Raw genomic sequence first — 13,404 nt, forward strand, 5'->3', positions numbered from 1 at the left:
GTAGGGAGGAAGAGACGGACAGACAAAGAGGGCAAAGGAGGGCACGCAAGCAGATATGGGTGAGGAGAAAGAAGACGGAGAGAAGGGATGGGGAAAATGGACAAAGGGAGTAGAAGGAGATGGAGAGAGAGAGTAGGGAGAAGGAAATGGACAGAGGAAGGAAGGAGTAGGAGATAGACAGAGAGAGTAGTGAGGAGGAGTGGACAAAGAGAGAGGTCAGTAGTTGTGGGGCACAGAAAGGGGGGGGGGGGCATGTGGAGATGGACAGAGAGTGTGAGTGGGTGAGAGAGAGGGCGGAGGAGGAGACAGAGTGGGCAGGGAGGAAATAGAAGGGACAAGAGGAGATGAACTCGGAGGGGACAGGAGGAGATGGATGGAGGGGGAAGAAGCAGATGGACAGAGACAGAGGGGAGGAGCAGACAGACAGAGAGAGGTGAAAGGAGCAGGTGAACAGAGAGAGAGGCAGGAGGAGATTGGAGAGGGGTGGGGTGGAGGAGGTGGACAGAGTGAGTGGGGAGAATGAAATGGACACAGAGGAGGATGTACGAGATAGACAGAGTGAGGGGGGAAGAGGAACTGTACTAACAGAATTGGGATAAATACATGTCGAGACAATGCTGGTACTCAGTTTCTGTGAAAATTCTTACAGCCTTCACAATAAACTTACCGTTTGTTGCACTTTTCTAACGACCTTTGTTTGCATGCTAATTGATTTTAAAATGGGACAGTCCTTTGAAACTTCCTGGCAGATTAAAACTGTGTGCCGGACCGAAACTCGAACTCGGGACCGGCAGGAGAGCTTCTGCAAAGTTTGGAAGGTAGAAGACGAGGTACTGGCGGAAGTAAAGTTGTGAGGACGGGGCGTGAGTCGTGCTTGGGTAGCTCAGTTGGTAGAGCACTTGCCCGCGAAAGGCAAAGGTCCCGAGTTCGAGTCTCAGTCCGGCACACAGTTTTAATCTGCCAGGAAGTTTCATATCAGCGCACAGTCCGCTGCAAAGTGGAGGGAGAGTCCTTTGCCGGACACCCTGTAGCTGCAGTGTTGCTGGCCGCAGCTGTTGTAACGTGCCTTGTGGTGTGTGGCGCGCAGTGGACGGCGGCTGGAGCGCCTGGTCGTCGTGGGGGGAGTGCAGCGCGGCGCGGTGCGGGCAGCGGGGCGTGGTGCGCCGGACGCGCTCGTGCTCCAGCCCCGCGCCGCTCAACGGCGGCCAGCCCTGCCCCGGCACCGCCGTCCAGAAGGCCGAGTGCATCGGACCGTGCCCGCCGCAGCAGCCCGGTCAGTAATATAACACCAGCACTGTTAAAGCGCAACACGTCTCTTCTTTTATGTAGCAACAACATAGCCGTATTCCGTCGTACCACTGGCTAAACTACGCCTATCACAACCACCCCCTTCCCCGCCCCCCCCTCTGAGTAACCGTGATTGGCACTGTTTACGTCACGGTTAACTTCCGAGTTATTATTATACGCTACCGCGGAGCAGGTACACGGAGATACTGCATGTAAGGAAAAGTACCTATCAGCAACTGCAGTTGCATAACCGTCTTCAGGTTGAAGCTCTTCTGTCCGTATTTGCTTGTAAATAAATTTGTGTTTGGAAGCGGTCAGACTTGAGCGAAACACAGTGTTTTCTTTCCGTCTATTGCCCAGACACGTTTCGTTCAATTTTCAGCACCATCAGTGAGCTTTCATTTTCTTCAAAAATGTTCTTCACTGCCTGAACACATATAAATTCGAGTTTTTAAGAAAATATTTACATACAAATTTCAAAACAGAACATGCTATGGTTTTCCTAGGTTTTTTGTGTTTTGTATGGCAGTTTTTTTTTCCTTTCACAGTTTATCTGCAACTAAGCTATTTATACAAAACTTTGTTTCTCAAATCTGTAAATACTCGTACTTTCTTGACACGTCAAATTTATATCTATACAGGTAATAAAGAATATTTTTCCTGGTGTTTAATAGAAAGCCCACTGATGATGCTGAAACTTGAGCGAACCATCTCTGGCTAATAGAAGAAAAGAAAGACACGTGTTTAGCTCAATGCGGACGCCCTTCCAAAAGCAAATCTAACTGCATTTTGTGGTACCTTTCGGCACGTGCAGCAGCTCCGTGTCGCATGTCACCAAGGAATTAATCGTCTGAAGACGGTCACATTTTGACTAAATCAGGTAACCAGATTAAAAATATATTAGTTGCGATCTAGATTCACTGCTTTTATTATACCGCTTAAGAAGATCGCTATCGCCCCTTATGACTTCAAAAAATATTTTCTTGACTGACCTGGCGTTGTTTTCCGGAAGAATGACAACCACTTAGAATCCACATGCTTTTACTACTAACCCCAGTGCCTTCTTGTGTGAGTTTCGTAATTTGCGTAATTGTAGTCATTTCTTTTCTAATTATAGCTGTTTAAAATAGTCGGTAGTACACTATTGTCTGAGTAGAGTTGCGTCCTGTCCTTAATCTGTGAGCTCACTGGCTCTACTTCCCAATGGTAGTGCAGGCAAGGTCGGATCAAGCCTTTAGTACCAAATGAATTCGATGTTTTAGGGCTCAATCAAGACAGAGAAGAAGGTAGTGGGTGTTTGTTTCCAAGCTACATGCCTGTGAACCCCTTAGCACCGAGAGCACGACAAAATTTTCTGAAGGGGGCCGGTGACTCCACAGAGTGAAACAAACTGTAGTTTATTGGCCGTAAAATTGAAACTCCCTTAAAGCGACATGCAATAAATATCACTAGGTCTGAAACCGTGCTACATGCTTTGATATGTAGGTTTCAGTGCAAGCACTCAAAGCAGATGTCCGCCTCCGTAGTTGAGCGGTCAGCACAGCTGGCTGCCATCCAGAGGATCCGGGTTCGATTCGCGATACTGTCAGGGACTTTTCCTTGGTTTGAGGTCTGTAACAGGATGCAGTCATCCTCATGATGCCTATTGAGGAGCTACTCGATGGAGTAGTGGTTAGAGTACCAGGTCCACTAAGCCGGCGACGGCTGGGAGTGCATTATGCTGCGCCCACCCCTCCTTATCGCATCCACATGAGACCATTCGCCGGTCGGGTCCAGTTGGTCCGCCTCTGACTTAGAACGGCGGTACTTAACTCGTTAGCCTACAAATGCCCGGCCTGTTCGGAAAAGTGTATGTCGTTGAAGAGGACAACGTAGAATAGGACACTGAAGAGGTAAAGGAACTGGTACACCTTCCTAATATCGTGCACGAGTCCCGCGAGCGCGCAGAAGTGCCGCACAGTGACGTGGCATGGACTCGACTAATGTCTGAAGTAGTGCTGGAGGGAACTGACACCTTGAATCCTGCAGGGTTGTCCATAAATATGTAAGAGTACGAGGGGTGGAGATCTCTTCTGAGCAGCAAATTGCAAGTCATCCCAGATATTCTCAATAATGTTCAGGTCTGGGGAAGTTTGGTGGCCAGCGGAAGTGTTTAAAGTCAGAAGAGTGTTCCTGGAGCCACTCTGTGGCAATTGTGAACGTGTGGGGTGTCGCATTGCCCTGCTGGAATTGCCCAAGCCCGTCGGAGTGCACAATGGATATGAATGGATTCAGGTGATCACACAGGATTCTTACGTACGTGTCACCTGTCAGTCAAATCTAGAGGTATCAGGGGTCCCGCATCACTCCAGCTGCACAGGCCCGACGTCATTACAGAGCCTCCACCAGCTTGAACAGCCCCCTTATGACGTGCAGGGTCCATGGATTCACGAGGTTGTCTCCATACCCGTACACGTCCATCCGCTCGATACAATCTGAAACGAGACTCGTTCGATCAGGCAATATATTTCCAGTCATCAACAATCCAATGTCGGTGTTGACGGGCCCAGGCGAGGCATAAAACTGCATGTCGTGCAGTCATCAAGGGTACACGAATGGGCCTTCGACTCCGAAAGACTATTTCGATGATGTGTCGTCGAATGGTTCGCACGCTGACACTTGTTGGTGGCCCCGCATTGAAATCAGCAGACATTTGCAGAAGCACTTCCGTCACGCTGAACGATTCTCTTCAGTCGTTGTTGGTCCTTTCTAGCAAGATCTTTTTCCTGCCGCAGCGATGTCGGAGATTAGATGTTTTACTGGGTTCGTGATATTCATGGTACACTCGTGAAATGGTCCTACGGGGAAAATCTCCACTTCATCACTATCTCGGAGACGCTGTGTCCCATCGCTCGTGCGCCGACGATAACACCAGGTTCAAACTCACTTAAATCATGATAACGTACCATTGTAGCAGCAGTAACCGACTGTTTTGCCGGCTGTAGCGCCGTATTCTGCTGTTTACATCTCTCTGCATTTGAATACCCACGCCTATACCAGATGATTTGGAGCTTCAGTGTAGACTGTTTTTTTTTTTTAAGGAAATGGCGTCTGCAGTGCTAAAGCGGATACTTTCTGAACTGCCCTTTTGGAACCTTGCCAGCAGTATATTGTTGTGAGCGGTGAGGGGGGAGTCAGTGGCTTACGACTGTTGTGACTGTCCCCGGCAGAGGCGTCTACGGTGGTGGACGGCCGCTGGTCGCCATGGTCTCCGTGGTCGGTGTGCGGACCCGACTGCCGGCAGCAGCGGCACCGCGCCTGCACCAGCCCGCCTCCCAGCCACGGGGGCCGCTTCTGCCCCGGTAGGGACACCGCCGTCGCCGACTGCGCCGGGGGACTCTGCAGGCTCTCCGCCGGTAAGCCGTCGCTCTGCCTCTTACTCCTCCTTCTTTACCTCCCTGCTGGACTTTCACACTGTCACTCCGCAGTCACTACACTAACTACACTACTAAGCCCACCGAATAACATACTCCGATCTGCACAACTTCAGGACGAAAGTAATCTCCACACGGTGCGTCGCTGCCAAGTAACGTAGCTCGTTGAAAATTGGCATATACATGGAAAGACATGCTACTGTATAGTACATAACGTAACTGAAAGAAATACGTAATGAAGCGAGCAAAAATAACACTTTTGATCGAAGGCAATACTTACATTGAAGTCACCGCGATTCGTGATGGTTGCCTTGACATTACACAAGGTGGGACATGGTTCTTAATGGGATGTGCGATCAGAGCGGTCGACAATGCATGCTCAAACACAATGAAAAGTTTGTTAACTAGAAGTCAGAAGTAGAAAACATTTTTAATAATCATTTTTTAAGTGTTGTAAAAAAAATAGGTTCTAGCAATTCATTAGAAAATGAAAGGCACTATATGGAAGAGGCAATATCTACGCAATTTGATAAAATTTAAATTCAACCCACCTCTCCTACGGAAATTAGGAAACTAATAAATTCACTCAAAAGTAAAAGCTCACTTGGAATTGATGGCATTTCCAACAGATTGCTAAAAACTTGTTCCCAACAGACAAGTAGGATTCTCAGCCACATATGTAGTAGCTCACTTCAACAGGGAATTTTTCCAGATAGATTGAAATATGCTATTGTTAAACCATTGCATAAAAAAGGGGATAGATCTGATGCTAACAACTACCGCCCAATATCACTTCTGGCAGATTTATCCAAACTTCTTGGAAAAGTAATGTATTCAAGAGTAGCGCCACATATTTGTACAAATGAAGTACTAACAAAATGTCAATTTGGTTTTCAGAAAGGCTTTTCAACAGAAAATGCTATATATGCTTTCACTGATCAAATATTAAATGCAATGAATAACTGAATATCACCCATTGGGATGTTTTGTGATCTCTCAAAGGCTTTTGATTGTGTGAATCATGACATTCTTCTAGATAAGCTTAAGTATTGTGGTATGAGTGGGACAGTGAACAAATACAGTAGTTTAATTCATACTAAACTGGAAGAATGCAGAAGGTTGAAATTAACAGTACAGATAGTCTACAAAAACCAGCAGAGTCCTCTAACTGGGGAGTTATCAAGAATGGTGTCCCACAGGGTTCAGTCTTGGCTCCCTTACTGTTCTAAATATATATTAATGACTTACCACTCTATATTCATGAAGATGCAAAGTTAGTTCTTTTTGCTGATGATGCAATTATATTACACCCAAGAAGCAAGAATCAGCTGAGGAAATTGCAAATAGTTTCTTTCAGAAAATTATTAAGTGATTCTCTGCAAATGGACTCTCATTAAATTTTGAGAAAACACAGTTTATACAATTCTGTACAGTAAATGGCATAACACCATTGATAAATAAAGACTATGAACGGAAGTCTGTTGCTAAGGTAGAATACTCAAATTTTCTGGGGTGTGTGGATTGATGAGTAATTGAATTGGAAGAAGCAAATCGATGATCTGCTGAAACGTTTAGGTTCAGCTACTTATGCTATTAGGGTTATTGCAAATTTTGGTGATAAACATATCAGTAAATTAGCCTACTATGCCTAGTTTCATTCACTGCTTTCATATGGCGTCATATTTTGGGGCAATTCGTCATTAAGAGAGAAAGTATTCATTGCGCAAAAGCGTGTAATCAGAATAATAGCTGGAGCCCATCCAAGACCACCTTGCAGACATTTATTTAAGGAACTCGGGATATTCACAGTACCTTCGCAATAAATATATCCACTTATTAAATTTGTCATTAATAACCCATCCCAATTCAGAAATAACAGTGAAGTGCATAGCTACAACACTAGAAGAAAGGATGATATTCACTATTCTGGATTAAATCTCACTTCGGCACAGAAAGGGGTGGATTATGCTGCCACAAAAATCTTTGGTCATTTGCCAAATAATATTAAAAGTCCGACAGATAGCTAACCAACATTTAAAACCAAATTAAAAGAATTTCTGAATGACGACTCCTTCTACTCAATAGATGAATTCTTAAATATGAAGTAGTTACTGTAAAAGAAAAAATAATAAAAAATTAAAAATTAATTATTTTGTGTAAAGAAAACTTATGTTAAAGTGGCATGTTCCACATCATTACGAAATGTCGTATTCATGATCTGTGGAACAAGGATTAATGTATGTATGTATCTGCAACGTTCTCTCATGTTGGCCACGAGGTTGGTAAGGAGTTCTTGTGCCAGGGCTTTCCATTCCCGCACCATGGCGGTTGACAACTGGATGGTCGTTGGCGCATGTGGGACATTCTACCATACGTTTGCCCAAAGTGCCTCTTGTTGGTTCAAATGGCTCTGAGCACTATGGGACTTAACATCTTAGGTCATCAGTCGCCTAGAACTTAGAACTACTTAAATCTAACGAACCTAAAGACATCACACACATCCATGCCCGAGGCAGGATTCGAACCTGCGACCGTAGCGGTCGCGCGGTTCCAGACGGAAACACCTGGAACCGCTCGACCACACCGGCCGGCAAGTGCCACTTGTGCTCGATGGGATTTAACTTGGTCGATCGGGCAAGCCAGTCAATTCGCTGAATATCCTCTCATCCCAAGAGTTCCGCCACTTGCGCTTTTCGGTTCAGTCGCGCAATGTCATACATAGAAATGAAGTCAGGGCTGATAAGACGCATATGGGAAAGTAGTAGAGCGTCATAATAATGTTGAGTGATGAGCTACAGTGTTGAAAGATTTAGATGTCGGTACACCCCTGCAACATTATGCATTCCCACATCATAGCACTTGGACCACCAAAACAGTCATTTTAGACTATGCTGGACGTACCCTGAAATTATTAATCCTTTTAGTGGTGCAGGTCTTACACTGTGCAGAACCATGATGTTGCTTGCGTGTACTCATCTCCAATCTGTGAATACGTTACACTGATTCATAAACTTTATTGTGACACCGCGCTCCTTTCCAGTGCGTCTTTTCAGGGGTGCAGCCGGCCCTGACTTCATTTTCATGGAGGACAATGCGATACCGTATCGAACAGTGGAGGGGGAGGTTATTCGGGGAATGGACTAGCCTGCCCGTTCCCCCGACTTATCCCATCGATCACCTTGGGATGCGTTGGGCAGATGTATTGCATCACACCCAAATGCACCAACGATCATCCATTAATTGTCAGTCACGATGCTGGAGGAACAGAACGCACTACCACAAGAGCTCTTTACCAACATTTTGGGCAGCGAGGGAGGACGCCATCCTTGATCACACACGCTATTGAGAACCGTCTTCCTCCTTTTGTAACGTCTATGGGGCCATCATGAATCGTGGTTACTTCATTAAAACTATTGTCCTCGAATAAAAGTGTTATTTCTGTTCGTCTCATTGCGTATTTCTTTCAGTTACTTTTGTACTATACTGTAGCAGTTCTTTCTACGTATGTTCTAAGTTTCATCAAGGTACGTTACTTAGAAGTTACTTTCGATCGTAAGTTTTGCCCACCAGTGTATGTATCACTGTTTAACACTTTCATTACGATTTTTTTCGAAGTGAAAGACATAAATGTGTGGTTATTTTAATCAATGTCGTAGTCAGAAGTAACAATATGAACAAATATTTCCTGTCGTTTTGTTTTCTAAAGCGTGGAGGGCTGGGACGTTTAGCGTTATTCGTAAGGACATCTAGGGTTTCAGAAGAAAACTGCGCAAATACTACAAGAAATACAGAAAACAGAGACCTATCAGTGGATAGAGTAACCCTCCAAGTTTCTAACTCGCATTAATTTGCTCACTATTGGAATCTTTCGAGCCGTGGCTCAAGTTCAGATGGCAATCATTTAAACAAATGTGTTATCGTTAGGGCGAGATCTTTTCGTAACATTTCAGTCGCCACCATTCTCCTCCGAAAGCGAAAATGTTTTGTTGGTGCCAACCTACAGTGGGAGGAAGGATTATCGTAATAAAATGAAAGCAATCAGAGCTCGCGCGGGCAGATGAAAGTGTTGGTTTTCCCATGCGGTGTTCGAGAGTGAAACTGTAGAGACATTGTATGAAGGTGGTTTGTTCGAGAGTGGAATGGTAGAGAAATTTTCCGGAGGTGGTCAGATGAATCCTCTTCCAGGAACTGAAGTGTGAATTGCAGAGTAGTCATGTAGATGTCGGTGTAAATCCACTGTTATATCCAAAATGGCTTGATGACGACCTCATGTTTGCTGGAACGTTTTTGCTTCTGTTACCGTATACTTGCACCCCTTAGTAGTTATGACACACCCAGCATACTTCTGCTCTTGTTTTTGTGAAGATAAGATCAAATTCTGGATACAGCAAGGAATGAGCGATTATTTTTCCCACGGATTGCGACGTGACGAGAATAATTTTTAACAGTGATATGCTACACTGAAATGAGAGCCCTCTGCATTGGCCGTTAAAGTGTTTTTCAGAGTATTCGTGCTGACGGATAAGTGGGTTCACGGAAGAAACGTAGAAAGTGCTAATGGTGGCACGAAAATGGCGTGTAAAATCGGTTGGAAACCGCATTCTGCCCTGTCCGTGCGGCACAGACAGCATGTCTTTGATCGCTCCGGCGGATTTAATATGTGTCTACATAAACTCCATTTAACGGTTCAGCTGAATAAAATCTGGAACTGTCCTCGATTTAGCTGCACAGTATAGTGTCGGCGCCGAGTGTCTGTAGGAAGCATGCAGCAGCAGACCGTGCTGTTCCGTATCACATTAGAACCACAACGTTTCAAAATTTACGACGTCATACGCATCAAGAATTATTTCTGCTCCATCTTTCGAGCTCTTCCCTACTTACAGGCAGTTTAAGCTACGACGAAAATCAAAACCAGATGGTAACATCTAGAAACACTGTTGTCACATGCGATAAACGGTTACTGCGGCTGAAGTCTTTCGTCATTATAAGAGTCGCAGTGATAGTAATTACACGTGTTTCTATGACAAATCTAATACACGTATTGCTTCTCTATAATGACACGTACACATTACAGTATCGTATCAAGTATTTACGCAATATATAATTCTCCTTTAGCAATTCAGGGATTAGTTGGCTGTCTGTTGTGGCTGCTTCTACGTTGTCACCGTACAACGCAGCTTCCTGTTGAACGGTATTTCATTAGCTAATCTGCTATTTTCCATTCACTCCATGTCTTTTGTTTCTTTTAATTTTTGTTTGTATTGCTGTATTTTGTCATTTCGAGCGAGTATATTGCGCCATAATCTTATGAGTTACAATACATAAGCTCTGAATAATTTTTTCCACCTACCGTAATATGCGGATATGTTAGGAATGTATCCTATATCTACAATGATTATGATCATAATTCGGCAATACTCAGTCATCGTGAAAACGGCACCTTTTTCATGCAAATTCAATTACATGATTAACAACGTACACGCACGCACACCCACAGTTTTTTTGTGGTTTTCTTCCTATTTAGGTGACACAATCCATCCACTAGTTGAATTAAGACCTAGGAGATTTTCAAAATTACCAACCATGGTTTGCACCATCTTTCACCGATCACTATGATTCCTTCCTCTTTCTTCTTCTTCATGTTTGTTGCTTTTCCGGCGCTTCCCAATGTTTCTCACGCGAACCTATAAAATTGTGCTTAATGGAGAATGTAAACTCGTTGCACTGCACTGTCCAGCACATTTAGAGACCTAGCAAAACTCTCATCTTCTTAAACTTGAATTAATTGGCACGAAAGAGAAAGATCAATATATGTTAACAAGGATACTGGATTCTACTTCCAAGTACCTACCGAAGATTCACAGTGGATAAGGTACTGGAATCACCTTCCGCCAGAGTTAGGTTAAAATCCAAGCTTCCGGCGGCTTTCGTGTATAGATTAAAGTGAATGCCGAGATGATTCTGAGGTAAATCTTCAGATGATTCTGGCTAAATCTTCCTACACGCAAAGCATATTTTGGGCTTAGAAAACGGCAGTTCGAGCAACGTGTCGTGTGAGTTCACGAACTCCTTTAGAGCCCTGTACGGGAGTATGGGAATTATGGCACTGACCTCTCGGTATATGTGTAATGTCTTTTTATTAACAATATCAGCTTACTGGCAAGAATCAGCAGCTTTCACTCAGTTAATGCTAGGTAGACATCCTGTTTGTATTTGGACCGCACCTCCTTACTCTCTTGCAGAAAGACGTAAAGTGCTCTGCAATATCTATTTTTAGTAGGGTGCCACATCTTAGTAGTAATTCTCGCACTTTCAATCTAAATTGAAAAATTTGCTCCTTCTATTCTGTCGGGAGTTAACGAAAAAATTTAAGCAAATGCCTGTCTTACATTACTGATTATGCTAATACACTCGTATTTTCAGCAGCCTACGGCATAAGATTCATGTAAATTTTATTTTATTTATTATTAACTTTTCCGATGTTTATTTCATGTACTGTCTCGTTCCATAACCATGGAGATTGGCTCCTCTATTTGGTCCTGCTGAACTAGACGTGTAAATACTAATAAAAAAGGATACTAGGAGGACACGGCCAATTTATCTCCCTGTCCTCGTCCAATTCGAGCTTGCGTCCCATCAAGAATGGTCTCGTCGCGGAAGTAGCGAAAGTCCCAGATTTATATCCTCTTTGTGCTTCCATGAAATATGCAATTCAATCCTTTGTTAAATATATCATCTCTTAATTGGCACCGAGAGAGGTGGCGCAGTGGTTAGCACACTGGACTCGCATTCGGGAGGACGACGGTTCAATCCCGTCTCCAGCCATCCTGATTTAGGTTTTTCGTGATTTCCCTAAATCGTTTCAGGCAAATGCCGGGATGGTTCCTTTGAAAGGGCACGGCCGATTTCCTTCCCAATCCTTCCCTAACCCGAGCTCGCGCTCCGTCTCTAATGACCTCGTTGTCGACGGGACGTTAAACAGTAACCACCACCATCTTAATTGGCATTCGTGCTCTGGAAAAAATGAGGAGCAAGTGAAGCAATGATGTAGAGCTTTTGAAAGTGATTTATTTATTATTTTTGTTTCAGGGAACCAGGCAGAAGCCGCTGGCAGCCATGACTCGGTGCAGCTGTCAGAAGAAGGTGAGCAACTGATCCCATTATTCGTGCTTCAGCAATACACACTTACCTTCAAAGATTGTGTACAATCGCTACAGCATTCTGCAGATGTAAACTGCGATGCTGAGTCAAAACATTATGACTTCCTCCTTGATAGCATATTGGTCCCCGTTTCAAACGCCGTATAACAGCGATTGTGCGTGGCATGGATTCTGCAGTGTCCCAGATGTGTTCCATCGTGTTCAAATAAGACGAATTTGGTGGCCGAGACGTGAGTATGAGTTCAATATTATGTTCCTCAAACGACAGTTGCACGATTATGGCCTTTTGACACGGACAGATATCTCGCTGAAAGATGCTGTCACCGTCGGGGAAGACATTAAGCATGAAGAGATGCGTGTTGTTCGTAGTAATGGTTACGTAGTCCACAGCTGTCAGTGAACATTTGCTCCTTTCCTGTCGCGTTAATATCACAGTGGCACAGGTTACCCAAAAGACGTACTCACAATACAAACTTGCCTTAATAATTGGCATAAGCCCACTTGATGGTGGAATTTTAACCCTCCATAACGTATAATGGAAACAAAGTAAACTGAAACTAGTTACAGTAACTTGTAGTGAAGTCACGGCCAAGGCTATCCCCAAATGTTTGCATTTAAATACCGACATCTGGTACAGCACACTGGACTCGCATTCGGGAGGACGACGTTTCAATCCCGGGTCCGGCCATCCTGATTTAGGTTTTCCGCGATTTCCCTAAATCGCTCCAGGCAAATGCCGGGATGGTTCCTTTGAAAGGGCACGGCCGACTTCCTTCCCCGTCCTTCCCTAATGCGTTGAGACCGATGACCTCGCTGTGTGGTCTCTTCCACCCAAACAATCCAATCAGGTACAGCTCCGTCTTCCATGGAGTGTTCTACTGTAAACTGCGTCTGCAATAAACACAAATTTCTTTTATTGTATGTATGAGTCTGAATCACAGTCACAAACCAATTGGTGTCCTGAAAGTAATAAAAAAAAGATAGAGAAAAAATAGTAGTGTTTATAACAGTAAAATGCACTGAAATGCCCTGCTTAACCTGCAGGACAGAGACGGATAGAATAAATTGTGGAAAGGGGCCAAACTAATGGGCTATCGGCTACACTCGAACATACAACTTTATTATTTGATCAAACATTACCAGAATGCAAAAAAAAATTTAAACACACAACTTTAATCTTTGGGACTTAATTGCGGACTGAAAGCCACTTTATGTAAAAACGGCTGAAGGCCAATAACTTAAAACGCTAGCATAATCAGAAATTTAAAAAGGAAGCCTTATCTTAAAACAGTTCTTTAGTTAGGCTGAAGTAGACAAGTTAAATTCAAATCGGCTGAAGGCCGAACACTTAAAACTCCAAAACATTAATTTTTTAAAAATACCAAAATCCTTACGTGAAACAGTTCTTTAATTTAGGCTGAAAGCCCTAAGAACAAACAATTGAAACTCAATTCGGCTGAAGGCCGAAGACTTAAAAATTCAAAAAAAAAAAATTTTTTTAATGCCAAAGACTTTCCGTGAAACAGTACCTTAAACTAGGCTGA

The 13,404-nt window shown here is 43.9% G+C and overlaps 1 protein-coding gene across 2 annotated transcripts in view; it reads left to right on the forward strand.

Moving 5' to 3' along the window:
- The window catches only part of LOC126100237 (netrin receptor UNC5B), a 345,034-nt gene that overhangs the window by 284,850 nt on the left and 46,780 nt on the right, over window positions 1-13,404 (forward strand). For both annotated transcript variants that reach the window (XM_049910817.1, XM_049910818.1), the window contains 3 exons: window positions 1,088-1,273; window positions 4,497-4,682; window positions 11,790-11,843. In XM_049910817.1, the coding sequence (XP_049766774.1) occupies window positions 1,088-1,273; window positions 4,497-4,682; window positions 11,790-11,843 (426 nt within the window). The remainder of the gene's footprint in view (window positions 1-1,087; window positions 1,274-4,496; window positions 4,683-11,789; window positions 11,844-13,404) is intronic.

The sequence above is a fragment of the Schistocerca cancellata genome, chromosome 9, assembly GCF_023864275.1.
Source record: "Schistocerca cancellata isolate TAMUIC-IGC-003103 chromosome 9, iqSchCanc2.1, whole genome shotgun sequence".
NCBI lineage: Eukaryota > Metazoa > Arthropoda > Insecta > Orthoptera > Acrididae > Schistocerca > Schistocerca cancellata.